This window comes from Perissodus microlepis, chromosome 22 (assembly GCF_051167445.1).
Source record: "Perissodus microlepis isolate ML-2025 ecotype Zambia chromosome 22, ASM5116744v1, whole genome shotgun sequence".
In the NCBI taxonomy this organism is placed as follows: Eukaryota; Metazoa; Chordata; class Actinopteri; order Cichliformes; family Cichlidae; genus Perissodus; species Perissodus microlepis.
This window is the reverse complement of record NC_140481.1, coordinates 29,573,629-29,595,231: the sequence shown is the minus strand read 5'-3', so window position 1 is coordinate 29,595,231 and position 21,603 is coordinate 29,573,629. Positions and strand designations below refer to the sequence as shown.

At 38.4% G+C, this 21,603-nt stretch overlaps 2 protein-coding genes across 2 annotated transcripts; one reads left to right on the top strand and one right to left on the bottom strand.

Moving 5' to 3' along the window:
- Positions 1–1,805: 1,805 nt before the first annotated feature.
- Positions 1,806–11,041, bottom strand: slc39a7 (solute carrier family 39 member 7). The gene is made up of 8 exons (XM_084919816.1): positions 10,763–11,041; positions 8,076–8,585; positions 6,428–6,596; positions 5,706–5,786; positions 5,426–5,560; positions 5,099–5,212; positions 4,141–4,337; positions 1,806–2,974 (listed from the first exon to the last, which is right to left on the bottom strand). The coding sequence occupies exons 2-8, from the start codon at positions 8,574–8,576 to the stop codon at positions 2,720–2,722; spliced, it is 1,452 nt and encodes a 483-aa protein (XP_084775942.1). The 5' UTR covers positions 8,577–8,585; positions 10,763–11,041; the 3' UTR covers positions 1,806–2,719.
- A 311-nt stretch (positions 11,042–11,352) lies between these two features.
- LOC146363465 (uncharacterized) lies at positions 11,353–21,135 on the top strand. Its single transcript, XM_084918981.1, has 9 exons — positions 11,353–11,884; positions 12,561–12,827; positions 13,288–13,566; positions 13,737–14,039; positions 14,279–14,498; positions 14,559–14,576; positions 17,324–17,622; positions 18,222–18,500; positions 18,649–21,135. The coding sequence occupies exons 1-9, from the start codon at positions 11,836–11,838 to the stop codon at positions 19,101–19,103; spliced, it is 2,169 nt and encodes a 722-aa protein (XP_084775107.1). The 5' UTR covers positions 11,353–11,835; the 3' UTR covers positions 19,104–21,135.
- The last annotated feature ends 468 nt before the right edge of the window (positions 21,136–21,603 follow it).

Here is a 21,603-nt window from a genome sequence, read left to right as displayed (position 1 = left end):
CTGAGATGTTATTCAATGATAAAATGGTCATAAACATCTTACACATAAAAATCTATAAGAACATAAAATTCAACACACTCTGTGTCTCTGTTTATTTACAGTGTGATGCCAACAGATTAGAATTCTGAAACTGGAATTATTTATACATTAAATTGCTGTCCTACAGCCTAACAAAGGAATCACTTTATTAGGCTCGAAATCACTTCAGAGCAAAGTGATTTTAATTTTACTGATTGAATAAGTATCCTCTGTGTCTTCTGTGTTCTACTAGCTTGCAATACCAGCATTGTAAAAGAGACTTGGCACCAGATTACATAAAATATATAAAAAATAAATAGACATTTTCTGCATCACCAAATTAATACATACAAATTCTAGCAATGCAGGCACAGTTTGCACTGCTGTAAAATTGCAGCTGGGCTTCATTCTTTATGTTAGTAACTTACATCTTAACAAGGTGCACAAATAAAACATATAGCCCCGGCAGATAATCCAAATTTATATCACACTTATTATATGCCGTAAATTAAAAAAAACTTCTAGATGAGCCAAAACTCAGAACATAACCTTATTCTGACCAAGTTATGTGTTCAGCATAAGTTACCATCGTGATTTATCCAGGTAGAAATAAAATAATTTTTGTAACACAGAAAATTCTTGACTTTAAGATCAACACCTTGCTTTGTAGCAGAGCCCTCACACCAAAAGACAGCCTGTGTAGAGTAGGATGACTGAATTAATCAGCACAGAGCTAAATGTCATGTCACATTGTGACATGACAGTGTTACCTTATTGTTGTTTAAAGCTACCAGTTGTATAAAGATCAATAATTTTTTCACAGATTTCGTAGGTTTGCGTGCATCAACAGGCTCAGTTTGTTTTTGTTTCAAGCTTTTCCTCGTTTTAAAACTGCATTTACGAAAAGTTGTTTGAAGGTCGTGGAGCAGGAAAGACCAGATTAGATCAGCTAAGTAGGTCAGGTGGGAGTGACCTGTTTGATTGGTATGGTTTGGCTACACAACAGAGTTGATCAAATCTAGTGGCAAACCGCAGAGCAGCCATATAAAAAAAAAATTATTTTGCCAAACAACTTGCCTTCTGAGTCTATAGTGAATTCTAAAATAACTAAATAAATAATTGCGATTAGCCATTTTGCCTAAACATGGTTAAATCTGGAGATTATGGTCTAAGGAGCTTGGAAAGAAAGTGACTGAACCCTCATCCAGGATTATTTTCTTATAAAACCAAATGGCCTATTGGCCGTGCACCTCACCACATACACCAAGGTGTGGAAAAAGGCGTGGGTCATTCTCAGCAGAGGTTTTGGTTGAAACCATTGTGAAACCTTGGAGGTTCTCAGTCATCTAGGTCAGATTGTTCTGCCACTATCTGCAACTCTTGTGAAATAAAAAAAAATAAACCCACAAACACACAAGTGTGTTGCTTCACAAGTCTAGCAAATGTCCTTTAAGGTGCTTTTAACATGATTTGAGGACGTGAGATCTGTCAAGCACAACAAATGCTGCGCGAGACATCTCTTACTCCCTCTCGTGGTCTTTTCTGAAAATAGTCACAAAAAACATCTTGACGCATGCTCAATCATCCAGGTAAGTACATCTCCAAAAGTTGGTTCTGTTCATCTGAACGTTTTCTCCCACTGAAAACGCTACGTCCAGATGAACAGAATCAACTTTTGGAGAGTCACAAAAAACATTTCTGTGTTTGGTAACATCACTTCTAACAACTTAAAACCATTTCATTATAATCTTGTTACGGTCAATTACAGAATATACAGAAAAATCATCAACACTTTGAAAATAATTACCCTTTATTGAGGATTTCAGAACAGCTGCAAGTGTTTTATTTATTCTTTGTCATCAGCTGAAAAAAATAGTTTGGTTAGGAATGTGAAAACTGCTTCTACTTTAACAAACAACCAGGTGAGAGTTTAATAATTTCAGAGTAATTATGTTGCCATTTGTAGCACATGCGTAAAAGCCACATTCACTTTTATTGTGTGGAATGTAAAAATATTGAGATTTGGTACATTCAAACTAAACAGATATTAATCAAGTAGAACAGAGCACTGAGTTACTTCAGTGAGAGCCACACCAGCACTGTCTCCACTCTTTCACTCACCAAACCTTGAAATGAACAGAAGACCTGTTACATCTTAAACTGATATGGATTCAGATGGAAAATGTTTCTGACTTAGAGGGAAGTTACTTGTCAGCTCAGCATGTCGTTAGATGGCGGCCGGATGGTCGATGTAGTGAAGATGTTAAGTTGATACTGAGCCGTTGTACAGAAAGAGTCCACATCCACGTCCTTCCCTTTCCCAAAAATCCTTCCACTCATGTTATTTCTTCCAGCTGTCAGTTTCTTTAGTGGAGCAGTGTTAACAATCAAGAAGTTAACACTACTCCTCTCAAAAACCACAAAGTAGTTATACAAATCAGGGATGTGCGCATGAACTGCTAAGAAAAACAGACACTACACAACAAAAACATCAGTTTTTCCACTTTCCATCAAGTAGTGGCGTTTGTGCCAAAATACAACTCAATTTAAAAAAAAAAAAAAAGAAACAAACAAGGAAACACAGCTTTGACAAAAATAATCCACATGATCTCTACGTGAAAAGGCTTTTTTAACCGTTTGACCTCTTCTCTCTGTCTCTCCATCCCCTGTGCCGTAAGAAGTCTGTGCGCTCTGCAGCGCCTCACTCGTACTCCGCGATCAGCACCATCATGCCAACTCCGAACAGCAGGGCAAGAATTTCCATTAGAGACTGGCCGAAACTGGAGCGGCCCGCCAGCAGCTCTGGGAGCACCGTCACTGTGGCGATGTAAACGAACCCGCCAGCCGTGAAGGGCAGGATCCAGGCGGTAGCAGCGGCACCCACACCTTCAGCCAACAGCGAGCAAGCTGTCCCAGCCAGAGCTCCCAGAGCGGTCAGCAGCTGTAGACACATGGCCTGCAGGCAAGGAGGGAGAAGACAATGCTTCATTAATTTTCTATAGTTTTATATATATTTTTAAAAATCTTTTAAAGAGAACCAGAATATTTTGGTCCCCATTCTTAATCCAGTATATAAATGTCTATTTTTTGCACCACATACTAGGTAATCTACACTAAAAATAAAAATATATATATATTTAATTACTATTGAAAAAATATTTTTTCTATTTTAAAGCTAAAACCAGAGATAGGAGTTTATTCAAATCTTACAATTAGCTTTAAATATGTTGCATATATTCCAAGAGTACAGCTGTCATACTGTGCATATATCAAAGGCTTTTATTGTGAAAGAAAAGTGCAAGAGGAAGCTTGTTTTGCATGTGTGGACCAAAGCAGCTTCCCTGTACATATCCGCAAAGAGCACAGCAGCATCACACAGTCAGGGTGAATTTGTACCAAAAATATTTGTTTGGCTTGTTTACTACTTTTTGTCCTTATCTGCACTATAATTTTAATACCTGTACAGTACTCTGCTTTGGTAACTATTGTCCATGATGTAAATATGTAAAAATTGTGTGTGTTTCTGTTCCATGTCTTGTTCTGTTTGTGTATGTGGTTTGTTTTTTTTTTTTGCTGCTGATACAACCAAATTTACCCTTGTGTGACAATTGAAGGATTAGTCTATTCTCTCTATTTTCAGCACCACTATGGAGTTTTACAGTTTCACTCAGTTAAAAGTGTGCTGAGAACTGTACACAGAAATCCAAGGACTTTTTGGCCTCTATACCAAAATTCAAGAGTTTCATGGTTCAAAAGCACAGTTGCCAGTCAGACCACAGCAGGTTTTCCACTGTGTTTTATGGGGAAGGTGGAGCAGTGGCTTTACATATTTAATGACTGTGGATGCTGTTTGGGTTGTCATTTAGAGACTAAACTGACCACGAGACAAGATGTGTCAGTATGTGGGTGGATAACCATTTCCTGGTGAACACGCTTTACAGTGTAAATTAGAAAACTGCATGTAGACAGGCTGTCTTTGTTTGAATAGTTCTTATTAATTCCTCCTTGTATGTAGTTGTTGTTTTCTGCTTGTTTATACTTTGTTAAGTATACTGACAAGTGTGTGTACATTGTGTCAACGATTTTGAGACTTTTTGCAGCTTTTTCATATTTGGTGGTTACCTTCCTCTTGGTGCAGCCAGACTGGATGAGGATGGCAAAGTCTCCGATCTCATGTGGGACCTCATGAAGCAGGATGGTGATGGTGGTGACGGTGCCCACAGCTGGACCAACCAGGAATGAAGCTCCAATTGCCAAACCATCAGTGAAATTATGTGTGAAGTCAGCTGCCAGGTTTAGGTAACCAGACACCTTGATATCTGCATTAGTGGAAGGAACAATAAAGACCCGAAGAATATGTAAAGTGTTTAGTGGCTCATGGATTGATGCAAACAATGAGCTTTTTATGTTTCAAGATTCCCAAAAAAAAAACTTAAATAAGAACAACCCAAGAAAAATGTGAACATTCTTTCCTCTGACACGCACATTAAAAACTTGATTCCAAACAGATTTTGAAAGACCAAGAAAACATGTTTGCAGCTTGGTTCTGTTTTGTGTTACACACAGCTGATCTCTGAAGCTAAGCAGGGTCGGGCCTGGTTAGTACTTGAATAGGAGACTGCCTGGTACCAGTCTGTTCACCATCTCACATGTGAACATGTTCTGTTTTATCCTCAACTGCACATTTTTGCAGATTCCAGACAATCAAGAATCCAACCTCTGCGCCACGTTAATTCTATCCCAGTTCCATCTAAAGTGGGAATTTGGAAATTCAGAGTTCGCCAAAGGGGGTTTTCCCCCTTAAAAAGTCAGAGCAGCAATACCACAACCCAACTTTACAATCCAAGATGGCAGCAATGTGAATAAACAGTAGAAAATGTCATTTTTATTACCACTATTGTGTAGTTATGACTCGTAAAAATAAGCCAAACACAGGCTGACGCACACAGTGACCAGGCTCTATCAGTGAACGTCCTGCAGCAGCATTTTTAAGAAGCTCAAAGAAGTGTGGGTGTGTGCAGGTTCAAATTCTGTTTGAAATCAGTTGCTTCAGCACAGAAACTACACTTCAGTCCTTCACCTGTACTCTTTTTCTCCTCTTTCTTTGATGGTTTCTGATCTTTGCTTTCTTTCTTCTCCTTCTTCTTCTTCTCCTTTTCCTCCTCTCCATCACTGTCCTTCTCTTTGGCAGCAACTGAAAAAGCCACACAGAACAAAGTTCAAAACACTTACAGAGAATAAAGCTGGGGAATCTAGTGAACATGCAGTTTTACAAAAGACAGACTTCTGAACTGAAAACAGCAACAAAATAACATTTACTACATGCAGAAATCTGGTTTTGTACACAACTGATCTTTTAGGGCAATTTAAAAGAGTTTGATCAAAAGAAGAGTTTCCTCCAGCGTACCGTGAGAGTGTCCATGGGAGTGTCCGTGGCCATGTCCTCCCTTCAGCAGACGCACAAATTTTTCCACCACTAGGAAAGCGATGATCCCACCGAGAACCCAAAGACCCACAGACATCATATGACCGTGGGCCGCTCCTATGCAGGTAGGGAATAGGGAGCACTGCTTCATGAGCTCTGCTTGGCTTCAGAAACTGTTTTTTTTTTTTTTTTTTAAATCACCCGCAAATAACCAGACAACACACAGGCAACATTAAAAAAAGGAAATCCCATTAATGCATACCGTGAGAGTGGCCGTGGTCATGTGACTCTTCAGTTGCATGCGAGTGTCCATGATCCCCATCTCCGTGATGTGAGTGGGGCTCTGTGCAAAACAAATATGACACGAGGAGACGTCAGAAAGACAAAGTGAGGATCGTGCTGCTCTGTTTTTCTCTCTCAGCTGTTTAACAAATCTAAAAGTTAAAACCAACAGAGATACCGAGCTGCTCATTTTACCATCACAGGCAATTATGGCTTTGACAGGAGTGCCAAAGCTGTAAAGGCACCAGTATACCCTCCGCATGGGTCGCGTAGCACGCCGCCGCAACATCATCACGCAGTCACTTCTATTTAGCCGCTGCAGTATTCTCCTGAACGACAGGTGTCGCCACTTGGACAATAACACCACATAAGTGCTGATACAGGAAGAGAAGAAGTCAAAACCAGACGCAAAGACTTTGCCCAACTACAACCTTACTTTTTTCCACAAAGTGTCATATTTTCCAACTGTTGCAACATCTCTCGCTGTACATATGTGTTTACTTTTTCAGTGCCCGACGTGCAAAATCACTGGACTGAATATCACTGTAATCAATTAAAAACTATTGTCTCTGTCATACAATCTTTGTGATTAATGTGAGCATATTTGAAACACTTTATAAATACTTAAAACCTTCACTTACATAAACCTACAGCAAAAAAAAAAGAAAAGAAAAAGGAAATGAGAATGGAACTCGTACTCACCCAGAGCATGTGGTATGAGGTGGAGGAAGGCGTCACCCAGCAATCCACCAGATGCGAAGCTCAGCAGCACTTTGAGCAGATTCTGGTGCTGGTCGCTGTTGGACTGAACTGGGATCAGAAACAGGATGAGGAAGGGAGCTGCACTAATGAGCAGGGTGGCTCCGACAGCCTGCAGACAAAGATGAAGGAGGGTGTTTAAATTTCAAATGCTTTGTATTCATGTAAAAGATAATCCTTAACTCACTAAAGAAGAAACATGAAGGAAAATATATAAACTAGGAGAGGGAAAAAAAGGAAAGGATACAAATATAATATAATATATAAGGATAAAATATAATATTCTGAGGTTTTCGGATCTGTCAGCACAGAGCTGATGACTGGAAAACAAAACTAAAGAGCTTCTGGCTCAGACAGATACAGCACCAAGGAGCCATTTGGATGCCGACTGTAACTCCAACTTTGTTCTTCAGTAGTAACAATGCACCACTGCAAGGCTGTGAGTCATTCAGGGAACAGACAGCGCATTCAAGTTCCTCAAAATAAGAAACAAACGAGAGCCAGGGAAACTCTTTAGAGAAGATACAGATAAAGGCACACAATAAGTTGCATAGATATCACTCAGTTGTGCAAACCTCCACAATTCAATTCATTATGAGATCATAACGAGTCTGATTTTGTCTCAAGAATCCTGCTGCTTTGCTGCACAACTATAATTTGAAAAGAATGTAAAACATGATCAACAGCTTGCAATAACAGACCTCACACTACAAACTAAGGCTTTAAAAAGCAATTTCATTTATGAAGCCTTTGCTGCTTAGTTGGGATTGACACTTGGCTTGAGCATCATACTGTGTATCTCACTACCAGCTTTGTGATAGTATCATAAAAGTGTATAACAAAGGTTAGCATGTTGTTTTGAAGAGCTTTGATGTTGTGCTGGGAGCGGTGGATTGCCATTTGTGGAAAGAGTGCAGTTTGCTTTTTATTATCACATTCTTGTCTGTTTATGCAACACATCTGAAGTAATGCCAATAAAGGTGTAGAGCGCTCTGACAGACCTACCTGCAGTCTAGGAACAGTTGCACAGTTTTGTGTACAATGGCAAACGTTTTTCTTTTCAAGCATCAAAGAGATAATCAGAGAAAATAATTAATGACATATTTTGTTTGATTTGTAAACATATTGTGATGACTGAATTTACAGTGCAGTAAAAGGTTGATGTTTCTTCTTTACACACAAAATGTAATCTGATTAAATACATGTGATTACTGGCGATGATAAATGGTAAAATGAACATTTGTTAATTATCTAAATAATCTGTGTATTTTCATATTGTTTTCTAAACTGTTTTTTTTTTACTAAAAATAAAGTGTATTTAACAAAAGGACTTATAAGAGTATAATAATATAGTTTTTCTTAGGCTGTGGCTATGACCCATTTATTGTTATTATTCACAGAAAAGTTTGAATCTGACATTTGAAAGCTGTGGCTTATGAGACAGACGTTTCTTGTCTTCATGCTTTATAGAGACTGAGATGTGAACATTGTATCAACGTACTCAAATCATCAGCAGGAAAAACAGGTTTATACCACTATGATTAATTTGTCTTCAAACCCAACTGCTGAACCTAAACAAGCAGTCACTCACCTGTGTCCAGAGCTCCACCATGTTCCTCTTCTCTTTGCCCGCCTCCCTCTTCGTCCTCTCCCCTCCGTGTGAGTGCTCGTGTCCACCTCCCTCCTTGTGTACTCGAACAACATTCTCATGATGAGCATGCTCATGCCCATGATCATGAGAGTGGCCGTGTCCGTGATCGTGGCCGTGATCATGAGAGTGGCCGTGTCCGTGATCGTGGCCGTGATCATGGCCGTGATCATGAGAGTGGCCGTGGCCGTGATCGTGCTCCTCTTCCTGCAGGTTGGCCTCAGCGCTCCACTTGCTTGCTCCATGGAACATCTTCACCTGAGAGCCATGGGAGTGCCCATGGTGGTCATCCTCGCCGTGTGAGTGGCCGTGGTGGTGGTGATGGTGGCCGTGGGTATGTCCATGGTCACCATGGGAATGGCTGTGAGCAGTGGCAAAATGGGATGCTAACAACAGTACTGCAGATGTTGCCAATGTCAATGCCAGCAGACGTAAACAGCCCATATTAAAACCCTGGGATGTAGAGAAAAGAGAAGAAGACATCTAATAAATAAAAACCCAGCAGCATCAAAACTGAAGCCAAAGTGAGGGTGAAGAAACAGACTCTAAGTTTAAACTGTCCAACCAAATGACATTAAGAAAATCTTTAAAGGTTTGATGCAAAATTAACTATGAAATTCCCTTCTGTGGACAGTTTCCACATCCTTAACAACAAAGGGTCAATCTGTTTGTAACACTGCAGTTTAATTTTCTTCAGGCTTAAGATTAAGGCTGCTGACAGACAGGGAAATGCAGCTGATCAGGGTCGGGTGGACCACACTTTGAGTCACTGAACTGGACCTCATGACTCAGTTTGTGTTGTTATTGCCTTATTGAACAATTGTCAATGAAATTGTAATACTTTACTAGTCTCATCTATATTAAGCAGTTTAAAAATGCAGCTTGGTAACCAAGCTAGCATCAGCTGATAACTACCACCTTCTACTCCAAATATAGTAACTTCCTGCTCCAAAAAACTAACATGGCAGAAGTCAAATACAGAACACTGAAACTTTAACAAGAAGAATCCAAGACCAATGGGTGATGCAATAATGGTTATGTTCCTCATTTATATACAGTTATGGCTGTAACTCAGAGGGCATGTTTACATCTACACTCAAAGCTTCTCAGTTAGTCTCAGGCCGTCTTTGTAGAGCCTACGACGTAACCTGTGTAAGTTGCTGAACTCTACTGGCATTTATGCTTGTGCCTGGTGCATTATGTGTTAATTTCTTTGTGGTCATGTCCTGATGTTTTATATATGGTGGTTTGTTAGAACCAGATACAATGTTGGGACTTCTTTTCCTCCTGGGTGCCCACCCTTTGTTTTGATCATTTCTTGCAAACATATTTGTGTTAAGCTTTTTTCACTTCTTTATACATTCCCTTTTGTTTCACCAGTCTCTCCCCAGGAATTTGCTGACATTTGTGAGTCTTTATATTGATGCTATGATTAATACTATTCCTTATAGTGAGATGATGATTGTTATTCTCTTATTGAATTGACTGTACTCAACAGGACAGTTAAAACAGTTGTGCGCTGCGTAGAGCCGATGTGTAGTTAGGTGCATGTTTGGTTATGTTGTAGGTTATAGCATAGGATTCAGAGGGGTTTGTGGTTATGACGTAGGTTTCCTGTTGAAGCACAAATCCCCAGTCACTCTTTGTTGCACTGTCTACGCATGTACAGACAGTGCAACAAGTTATTGAGCATAGTCCTCAATGTTATCTTTATTTAATCAGTAAACATCTAGCCATATTTTAGGATCACGTTCTGTTCATGGCGAGTTTAAAAATCACAAGAAGAACAGAGTATGAGTCAGAATCAATCTTTGGCCCAAACAGTTTGCGTGACATCCAAGGTATTTCAAGAGGAAATTAGAAACTACGCATGTACAGACAGTGCAACAAGTTACTGCAGAAACGAGCACTTTCTTTAAATGCAGGATTTGAGCTATTCTCCAAGATCTGAGACGTCAAAAATAAGCCTTAATAAGCCTAACCTATTAATATATGACTACGTATGTCATTCCGTGCGTCTTAGGACGCATTTCCAGTAAGAAATGGGATCCGCACCAAATGTGGCGATTGATCAGTGAACTGATCAAGATAACAGCGAATTATGCTTAATTCATCGGAGTTTGCATGAAGCCGTTGCAACTGTCCACTGCTGTAACTCCAGACTGAAGCTCTTCAAATCAAAATGAAAACTTTGTAGCTTGTGTTTTTTGTGCTTTTAGCTGGTTTGCTTTGATATAATACTGTAATACATCGCTGCATGTGTATGTATGTGCACCAGCATCTGCTGATGTGTGCTTGCAACCGTATCATTTTAGCTGTGACGATACAATGAAGTGAAGGTAATCTGACTTTGATTGAGCTAGCTTTGTCTTCTCTTGTGATTGTTTATTTGCTCACTGTTTGGTGGGTGAAAGTGGATAATCCCTGTGGAGAGCATCAACTTTAATCTCAAAGTAAACAGCAAAAGTCGCTCAAAGAGGACCACTGACCGCAGGTTTCAATTAGCTGTTAGGAAAGTCTGCTAGCTGGCTAGCTAGCTAGTTACTAAACTTGCTAGCATGTTGCTGCAGCAGAAGCAACATGTCTGAATGCAACATGATAATAGAAAAAAATAAAGATTAAAATCTTACCAGATCGTGCCAGATATCACCGAGTGTCGGCCACTTGATAACCGTCTGTCCTGGGCTCAGAACTACCAATATTTCTGCCTACGTTGATGATGCTGGTGGCTGAGAATAAGACGTGGCATTTACTCAACTAAACTAAACGAAACCTCGCGGGAACGCGTTCCATTCAAAGCCTACCTCCTTTCGTGGTGCTTTTGAGACACCTTTTTACTCACTACTTAGATTCAATTATATTTTTATTGCTTTTTTTAAAGCATTATAGTGGCATATTAAAACGTTTAACTCAAAATAAAAAGAGTACCATTTCTTCTAATTTAAAGGAGATAACCAAATTATCGCGAGATATGTGATACCGACAGCACCAACCCGGAGACAAGGAGGATATAAACATCGTGACTCGATTAACTGAAGGTTTGTTTATTTATGTAAAGGAAGGAGACTTTTTTTATGATAGAGAGGGAGTCTATCACGACATAAACAACAACAACAATAACAATAATAAGATTATACACATTTATATTTTATTAATTGTCAGATAACTTTTATTTAAAAGCGGAACATAAAAATAAGTTGCTTTAAATCCAATGATAATAATCGTTTGATGAAGCAGTCACTGCATTATGAATCGCATTTTTTAAAAAGTAATTAATTGAAAATAATTTTTTTTTTTAAAAATCTACATTTTTAATCTGGAGGACAATGCTTTTGTCTTTTAGGTCCTAAAAGTTACTTACAGTAAGACACATCTCTGACATATGCTGACCTATTTTAACAAGTTTTTGAAATAAAAGGCAAATGTGGTAAAATTGGCATAAAAGCTCAACTGCTGAATCTTAAAAAAACAAAACAAAACAAACAAAAAAACAAAACAGAAAAAAAAAACCCAGCTTATTATGCAGTGCTTCACTTTCGCACTCAGCACGATATGTTATGACAGGTCGGCCGGTGTGTTCTGCCAGCATCTAAATGTGACGTTATTGGTCAGAGACGCTTTCACACCCCCAGTTTCTCTCTTCACATTTCTTATCAGCGGCCTATTTTAGCTCTATAGGACCCATCTTATTTATACAAACAGGATGAACAGCCTGTGTCTTTTTCTCCTCTCCTGTCACGTTTCATCTTCAGGTAAAATTATCCCTTTTTATTTCTGTAAAGCACGTCTGTGCTGCAACAGCTGTTATTGTCCTTTCTTCCTGTATAACGGGACTCTGATGCTGCGTTTTTAGTTTTACTTTCGTCTTTAATTTTATGATCTCCTAAATTACAATTATTTACACGTAGGAGGAAGTTAGAAATAGCTCATAAATGCACTCCTGAAACATCTCCTCCTAATTTAGTTAATATTATTGATATTTAATCCGCAGTTATCACGAGGAAGAACTGCTGACATTGTCAACCCGTTGATATCGTCACACGCAGTTCCCATTAATGTAACTAAATTAGTTGTATATCAGCAACAAATAGTACTACTACTCCTTCTGGTGCTACGGCTGCTACTACTATTGAGTTTAAATGAGAATATTAGTACATCATTTGTTATTATACCATATTTAAACACTGGGGGCAGTGTAGCCAACAAAGCGACAATCTGCTATTTTAACCCGAGACAACAGTCCTATATAAAAGGAGATAGAAGTATATAATACAGATATGATAGATTTGACTTAAGATGAAATTAGCTTAAAATTCACGAGAAGGAATTTTTTAAGAGCAATAAATACTGAATTATTAGTAAAATTCCATTATAAATAAATTCATTCTTCCATTTGTGCTCTAATGGCTGACATGTTTTCCTCAACAGTGAAACACTCCCTGAAATATTTCATCACTGCTTCCTCTGGGATCTCAGACTTCCCAGAATTTGTTGGTGCGGCTTTAGTTGATGGGGCTTTAGTGGGTTACTGCGACAGCAGCATCAGGAGAGCTGAACCCAAACTGGACTGGATGAAGGAGTTAATAAAAAAAGATCCTCAGCACTTGGAGTGGTACACGCAGAAGTGCTCTGGGAATCAGCAGGTCTTCAGAGCCAATATTAATAGTTTGAAGAAGCGCTTAAACCAAACTGAAGGTACACTAATATCACCCTTTACCTAAAATGTTGCTCTTTTCCTTCACACACACAGCAAGACTTACATCCTCCCATCATAATTTATTTCATTTTATTTGGATGTTTTCATTTACACACCTAAAACACTCAGTCTACCACATAAGTAAAATTACAAGTAAGATATTTACTCTGTTCTAGTGACCAGAATAAATTACTGATCTAGTTTAATTTGCTCTGTTAGAGGGATGGCAAGAAAAATCCCTGCTATACAAGGTCACTGTCACTGTGTACATCAACAGTAGCTGAAGTAAATGTTACTTCCAAGGACAAGAATAATAAAGATGAGAATTTCTTTTCCTCTTATGATGCGGGTGTTGTTTTGATGATAAATATTGACGACTCGCAGCAGGATTTACCTTTCTGATCATCTTTAACCATCCACAACTTTACTGGCTCTGCATTCTCTCTCTCTCCCTGTCAGGTGTTCACATTTTTCAGAGGATGAATGGCTGTGAATGGGACGATGAGACTGATAAAATCACAGGCTTTAATCAGTATGGTTATGATGGGGAAGACTTCATAGCGTTGGACCTGCAGACACTAACATGGATTGCTCCTAAGCCACAGGCTGTCGTCACGAAACTGCAGTGGGACACTGAAAAACCCCGATTAGAACACAACAAGAACTACTACATCAACAGGTGCCCCGACTGGCTGAAGAAGTATGTGAAATATGGGAGGAGCTTTCTGCAGAGAACAGGTAGAATTACATATGCTATTATATATGGTTGCAAAAGCTTCCCTTTCTGTTTCTATTCTACAGCACCATTTCAAGGAAAATGAACCAGTGCATAGACAAGCATTTCATCAATGACTATCAGCTGTCCCAGATAAAGCCTCTCTCTCTATTTTGCTTTTATCTTTTCCCAGTTCTTCCCTCAGTTTCTCTCCTGCAGAGGACTCCCTCCTCTCTAGTCAGCTGCCATGCTACAGGTTTCTACCCAGAGAGAGCCATGATGTTCTGGCGGAGAGGTGAAGAGGAAATTCATGAGGGTGTGGAGCATGGAGAGATCCTCCCCAACCACGACGGGAGCTTCCAGATGAGCGTTGAGCTGAATGTTTCATCAATCAAGCCAGAGGACTGGAGGAGGTATGACTGTGTGTTTCAGCTCTCTGATGTTAAGGAAGACATCATCACCAAACTGGACAAGACAGCGATCCGGACAAACTGGGGTGAGAAAGGCTCAGGAATTAAGTTCTGTATCTCAAAGTTTACAACACCATCATATTTAAAAAAACAAACAAACTCTGAAACAAATGTCTGCATGAAAATCTTGAGTCAATAGAAAGTCATTAGTGATGTCATTTTAATGTCAATAAATTACAAGTGTTCAGAAGTGATGCATTAACACTGGAAACAGCAGCTTGGTTTGGCAGCAGTGTGAATGATCTTACATTTTGGACCTTTTCAGTTTCTCCCTCAGTGTTTCCTGTTGGTCCTGTTGTTGGAGGTGTTGGAGGACCTTTACTCCTCCTGGCAGTCTTTGGTTTCTTCATCTGGAGAAGAAACAACAATGGTGAGATTACAGCAGATTTTACTCCAATAATGAATTTGGAATTTATGCACCTTGTAGTTATATGTACTTACATGATATTTTTGGTGATATTTTTAGTGAGTTCTTTGATAATCTGGCTCTGCTAAACTCTGTCATGTTAATCATTTTGTTTTTCATTATTCTGCCTGTATTTCAGGGTTCGAGCTTACAAACAGTGAGTAATATTAATAAAATGCCGCAACTTGTTTTTACTTTGTTAGTAACTGATACTCTGTTTACTGTAACAGGAGACATTTCATTTTCTGTTCTCTGTTTATCTTAGCAGGGGAGCAGTGACGGTGAGAAGAAGCTGAGTGAACACAGAGTTTCATCACATTTTCCCAGAAAGGGAAATATTTTCATTTGGAGAGTGCTGATGACCCACCAGCTTTCATTAGCTGAACATACAGTGTATGCATAGAAAGATGCAGCTTTCAGGTTTGAAGAACAATGCAAATGCAAAGCGTTAAACCAGTGCAAAGTGGGAGAGTTATCTGACTGTATGGAGGACAGCCAAACAGCTGCTTTACATTTTGATCTCAGTAAACAGTTTCCTGATGAGTTTATAATCTCAGTCACTAATTTCAAGTGTTACAACATGATGCTCGTTCAGAAACTAGGGTATGCTTTAGGATGGGCCTAAATTGTGTAGTTAGCATAAAGTGCCTCATTTCTCTGTCCACTCCTCAATCAGCAATGGCCAAAATGCTCCGTTTGAAGCTTCAAGGATGTGACTTCACTAACATCTGGGTGATGATATTGATAATGATATTTTAAAAAAAAAATTAATAAGTGTGGTGAGAAGAGTTAAAATCCATTTTTGTTTTCTGTGTTTTTTGGTACATGTTCAGAATTCTTACAAGGTCTGTTTCCTTCTAACCAGCTATTTATTCAATATGATGTAAACATATATGGTACTGTGCCCTGCATAGAGAGTTGCACATGATTGTTTAAATATTTGTGAACCTTGATTTTGATAAGAACTTAATTATTATACACAGAGATAACATGCACAACAAAATAAAAGAAGCAGACTTTTATCCTTTGCTCTGTTGCTGACTGTGTTTGTCTCTGTTCTAAACCTCTGTTGTGTGAGTTTAGGCTCATTTGAAAACAACACACATCAATCCTGAAAATAAGTTCTGTCTAAATCGAGGGTAATGCAAGACATTAAATACAAAAATTAAATTATAAAACAAAAATTAAATTATGTGGATGCATAAATATCTGATTAAATCTTCATAATTGCTCTGTCTCGCCAATACACCGTGTATCAGAAAGTATACATTATATGTATATACACTACAATGCTGATAGCTGAAATGGTTTTGACTGAATAGTCTTTTGTTTCAACAGTTTGTGATTAGATATTTCTATTTAAATGCGTGGGAACTTTGGTTGTGATAGTTGATGTAGTGGTAGCTTCCTCATGAGGACAGTGAGACTTCAGTCTGACACGCCCACATTCCACAGGTTGAGGACAAAGCATGTTTCAAATCTGCTGACAAAGGTTTGAGCTCCAGGATTTCCAGAACAAAATGAAGTTGCTTGCACTGCTCCTCTTCTGTAACACTGCGTCTTCAGGCAAGATCACATCCTAACTCTTACTGTTACTTTCTGCGGGGATTGTTGGAAGGGTTGTTTGATTTGATTACATTGTCTGTATTTGGTTACTATCCTGTGTAGCAACAAGCTGTGGAAGTTTTACTTTCACTTTTAAAGCGAGCGTTTTAAAGTTACTTTGCTTTAAAAATGTTGCGTTTGTCTTAGAGGCAAATCAGATTAATTAAATTAAATTTAAAAAAAAAAAACTTTCCCCCCTTTTTTTAGCCTGTCTTGTGTGCTGCTTTTGCAGAATTATCATCTGAATGCACTGTTGTGCCAAACATAGCTCTATAGACTTCTCTTGTTTGTGTGTGTTCATTTGTTTATTTATTTCTATTATTTATTTATTTATGAAATACTATTTTTATATTTATATCTATTACCTATTATTTTCAATGTACACGTGAAATATGGCAATGACAGAGCTGAAATTCGAAATTAATCGAATAAAACAGAAATTATACAAGATTAACCAAATTACAAGACAAGATTATCAATAAATCAACTGACCAGTCACTCCTTGTTGTTTCCATGTTGAGACTGAAACGCCAGGGGGACCAAGCTTTTGCTGTTGTGGCTTGCAAATGATGGAATAAGTTGCCCCTCCATATTAGGGTGGCCCCAACACTTGAAATTTTTAAATCACTTTTAAAAACAAACTCTTTTCCCAAGGCGTTCTAGGAGAAGTACCAGAGTTAGCTTGTAGTCTTAGTCAGTTTTTGGTTACTTTTAATCTTCTTTACTTTGTTAATTTTATTTATTTTATATTTTAATATCTATTTATTTTATTCATGTTTTACAAGTTATTTATTCATTTTTTAAAATCTTTTTTCATGTATTTATTTCTTTTATTGTTATTTAATTTTCTTTGTGTGTTTAATGTATGTTTTTTTTAACTTTTATCACAGTTTTTCACTGGAAAGTACTTCAGTCAGCCATGTTGTTTTTAAAGTGGTCTAAAAATAATGTTTGATTGGAGTAAATAAGAAGAAGAACTGAAAAGAAATAAAGGGTGAAATGAACATACAGGTCCTCACTGAGAGAGTGAAATGGGTAGTTTCAGCACTCGTGGAAAAATACTGTAACTGTGCATAAGTATGGTATGCAACTAATGAACAATTTTTGCTGTCTCATAAAACATAGTCTAAGTGGAAAATGGCGTAAATAACGAATACTATTTTTCCCTTTCATTTGATTCTGTTTGTTAATGTACAATCTTTATTTTACATGAGTAAAAATGACAAAAACATTAGGTTTATAACATGTTCTTTAGTAACCCACTGTGATAAAACAGGTTTAAAAACACTTCTAAAATGTATCTCGAAACTTAAAAATTTCTCTCCTCACAGTGAAATACTCCCTGAAATATTTCCTCACTGCCACGTCTGGACTCCCAGACTTCCCGGAGTTTGTGGCTTCTGCTTCGGTTAATGGAGTTCAGGTGGGTTACTGTGACAGCAACATCAGGACAGCCGAACCCACACAGGACTGGATGAAAAAACTAGTAAAAGACGACCCTCAGCACCTGGACTGGTATTCTGAGAAGTGTTTCGGAAATCAGCAGGTCTTCAGAGCCAACATTGATAGCTTGAAGCAACGCTTAAACCAGACTAGAGGTAAAAAAGATAATGACATATACATTCTATGTGTACATCCATTTTTAACTTTATCTTGCTGAGGTGTGATCATTTTATGACTTAGCAGATATGTTTCTCTCAGGTGTTTTGTCACTTTGGTGTAGTACAATGTAGTAGTCAGTGTAACCACATGCAAACACATGCATGCATTCATTAACGCATTTTTTAAGAAAAATAAAATAAATCACAGGAGATATCTGACTTTTTTTTGTTATGTTTTGTTTATCTCAAATCTGTCCAAGTCCAAATAACAAAACATCTTTTTTGTTTAGATATTCATGGAGAAGTTCTGGTAGTTTTATTAGATTATTTACTGCTGTATGGATTTACATTATGCAATGTCATTCTTGCCCAAGAGTGGCTCTGATTATGTTTATGCCCATTAACTAAAATCTCCATCTAAGTGTCTGTGACAACCTCACAGTGTCCCATGTAGTCTAGGACTGCTCAGCATTTTCTTTATTGTTCTCCTGCCCGATATATGTATATTGTAATGATTATATTAGTCAAAAACTAATTTAATCCACCTCTGATAATCAACTTATGACATTTGGCTCTGCTTCAATCTCTCCTTACAGGTCCTTACATCTTACAGAGGACGAATGGCTGTGAATGGGATGATGAGACTGAAGAAATTAAAGGTTTTAATCAGTATGGTTACAATGGTGAGGACTTCATAGCATTGGACCTGCAAACACTAACATGGATCGCTCCCAAACCACAGGCTGTCATTACAAAACTGAAATGGGATGCTGAAAAAGCTCGATTAGAACACAACAAGAACTACTACATCAACAGGTGCCCTGACTGGCTGAAGAAGTATGTGAAATATGGGAGAAGCTTTCTGCAGAGATCAGGTAGGATTATATTTCTTAGTCTGTGCAAACATATGTTATGTACCCATTGTATCTCTAATCCACAATAACATTCCAGTGAAAATGAAAAAATGATCCCATGACATCTGTTCAAAACATCTGTCTCAGTTAAGACTCATTTGCTTTACAGTTCTTCCCTCAGCTTCTCTCCTCCAGAGGAGTCCTTCATCTGTAGTCAGCTGCCATGCTACAGGTTTCTATCCTCACAGAGCCAGAATGTTCTGGAGGAAAGATGAAGAGGAGTTTCATGATGGTGTGGACAAAGGACAGATCCTCCCCAACCATGATGGCAGCTTCCAGATGAGTGTTCAGCTGAATCTTTCATCAATCAAGCCAGAGGACTGGAGCAGGTACGACTGTGTGTTTCAGCTCGCCGGTGCAGAGACAGACATCATAACCAAACTGGACAAAAAAGTGATCCAAACCAACAGTGGTAAGACAGGCTCAGAAGTCATGTTATTGCTGTTAAAATACTGTAGCTATGGTGTCTTTGTCTTCTTTATATGTCACGTAGCCAGATATGTCAAAGTTGAACTCTTGTACTCATTTCCAGCTGGATTTTGTTTTATTCTGCAAACCTGCTAGAGTAGCTTTACATGATTCATAGTTCAAGACAACTCCTTTTTAATTTTTGTATCCTACAAATACTGATGGATTATCACACATGAATGTTACAACAATAAAATGATGTCTGGTTTAGGCTTTAGGGAGAAAGAGGAACAGGAGTGTGGAGCTGTGTGGCTGTTTACAAAGCCTGATTTTTTTTTCTTTTACCCCCTGAGTTGTCAAAGTATATTTTTAGACTTGTTCTTTCCTAGATTCACATTACACCATCTCATTTGCACCCTGTGAATAACAAACCAATCAACTAACAGAACAAGGGCGTAGATTTGGCATGGACGGAAGGGACATGTCCCCACCAATCTCCAGCGATTATTGAATTGTCCCCACCAATAATTTGATCTAGAAAGAAAAAAACATATGTCGACGTCTCATTCACCCAGCGGTGCAGAAAGAGTTAAATTACGTTCTCTACTGGAGTCCTACGTCATGTGACAAATATGGCCAATGTAATTGGCTGTGCCTTTCAGGGAGCTCTGTTTAGTTTTAGCAGCGGCAAGCCTGCGCTGCCAGGAGGACGTCAGCAAAAAGGAAGAACCTGGATATAAGAAAGTATTTTTCAAAGAAACCTGTAAGTCACTTAAAGCCAAGTTCACTCATAAAATGTGTCCGTCATAATAACGTTACAGGCTATGCTAGGCTTTGGCCCACATCAGTCTAAAACTGTATGTAACCATGAATAACGTGTTTTGGAAACTAACTGCACAACAGGCGGCACTATTAGTTATCTCAGTCTCCTAGAGTAGCATTTCTAATTTTGATTGAAACTGTCAGAGAAAACGGCAGCCTCGAGCAAGCCAGGATATTAGTTTACAGAGGCTGTTAAAATTATGTCTAACGTTAAAATGTTGGTGACACAATAATTTCTTCCTAATGGTACTGACATATTCATAGGGTTAATTTTTGAGACAAAATATCATGAGGTAGTCATGATTTTGCAAATATTCCAACCAACACAAAGCTCAGAGAGTAATGGTGATACAAGATCACAGGTGAAATTGGATGATGACTTGATGGTTCATGACTGTATTTGAAGCACATGTGTGACTGCATGTATTTGGAATGTCTCACTGTTATTTATCAGGTGACAGAGGCAGCTCTGCCATGTTGTAGCTCAGACAGAGGTGAAGAGGTGAGGTCACTGGTGACTGACTGATGATTTGGTGCTATAGATTAACTAGTATTTATTATCATGACAATTGTTAGGCTGCTGATGTAAATTGATTCATTAGTGTATATTTGACAAAGAAACTGAATTGACATGTCTCACTTTTTATATGGCACGAATCCATGTGTTATTTTATCAGGTGGCAATATGTCCTAGTGCAGTCAGAGGGGAAGAACCAGGGCCAAAGGTGAGGCACATCAAGCACAGAATAATACTTTTAATCTGAGGATAAAACGCATGTACTGAGGCTAAAAGAAGTTTCAGTGCTCTCAGAAGACTAAAAAGATGGGTAAGGTTAACAGTGACTCGAATGAGATTAAACAATGCTGCTGTATGTCCACCAGGAGAGACTGGACAGTATAGATGTAAAACCAATATGCCAGCAGTTTATCTCAGTTAACGAGAGGAGCAGGCATGTGTGTGGCCCCTTCACATAGTGGACATTGAGTTGTTGTGTGGGACACCAGTAGTCCATGTCTGTTGCTGTAACAGTAGTTCATGTTTAGAATAAAAAATCCCAGCTCACTGATTTGATCGGGGCAATAGTGCTTAAAATGTTGCATAATTTTGCTGAGAGATCTTTTACTTTGTGGTAATCTTAGATGAGTAGTTTTATGGACAAAAACCACCAGGTCATTCAGTGTTCCCTTAGTGCTAATGTATAAGAGATGTTGGTGTATTATAACTGAACTAATGTTGTTAAGTCCTTAAAGTCATATTCTTTTATTGTCATGACTGTATTTGAAGCTATTTTTATTTTTGTATGATACCTGATTTATATGAAATATGGCTGAAGTAAACTAAACTCTAAAATACTTAGTCAGTCATTTGTTTAACAGTAATTTAACATTATATAATTCAAATGTAAAACTATGAATTGTAATTTTAAATGGTTTAAAAGCATGTAGAATAGCATATGTAGGCAAGTATATTTCTCCTTTTTTATCAAGAAGCAAAGACAAAAAGGGGAAAAAAAGAAACAGGGCAGGGTTTGGTGGTTGAATCATCTGTCCCCACCAATGCCAAAACCAAATCTACGCCCTTGTTGTGCACATAGACATAGACCTCCAATGGAGCTCAAACACCTCGGCGGTTTTAAATAAGGCCAAAAGCATCTCCATTTTCTAAGAATCCTCAGAAAAATAGACCTGAAGAAGCTGCTGATTGTCTTTTACCGCTGCTCCATTGAAAGTGTGCTGACATACTACATCTCTGTATAGTTCGCCAGCTGCACCATGGCACACAAAAAGGCAGTTCAGAGGATCCTTAATATGGCCCCAATCATTGGACATCCTC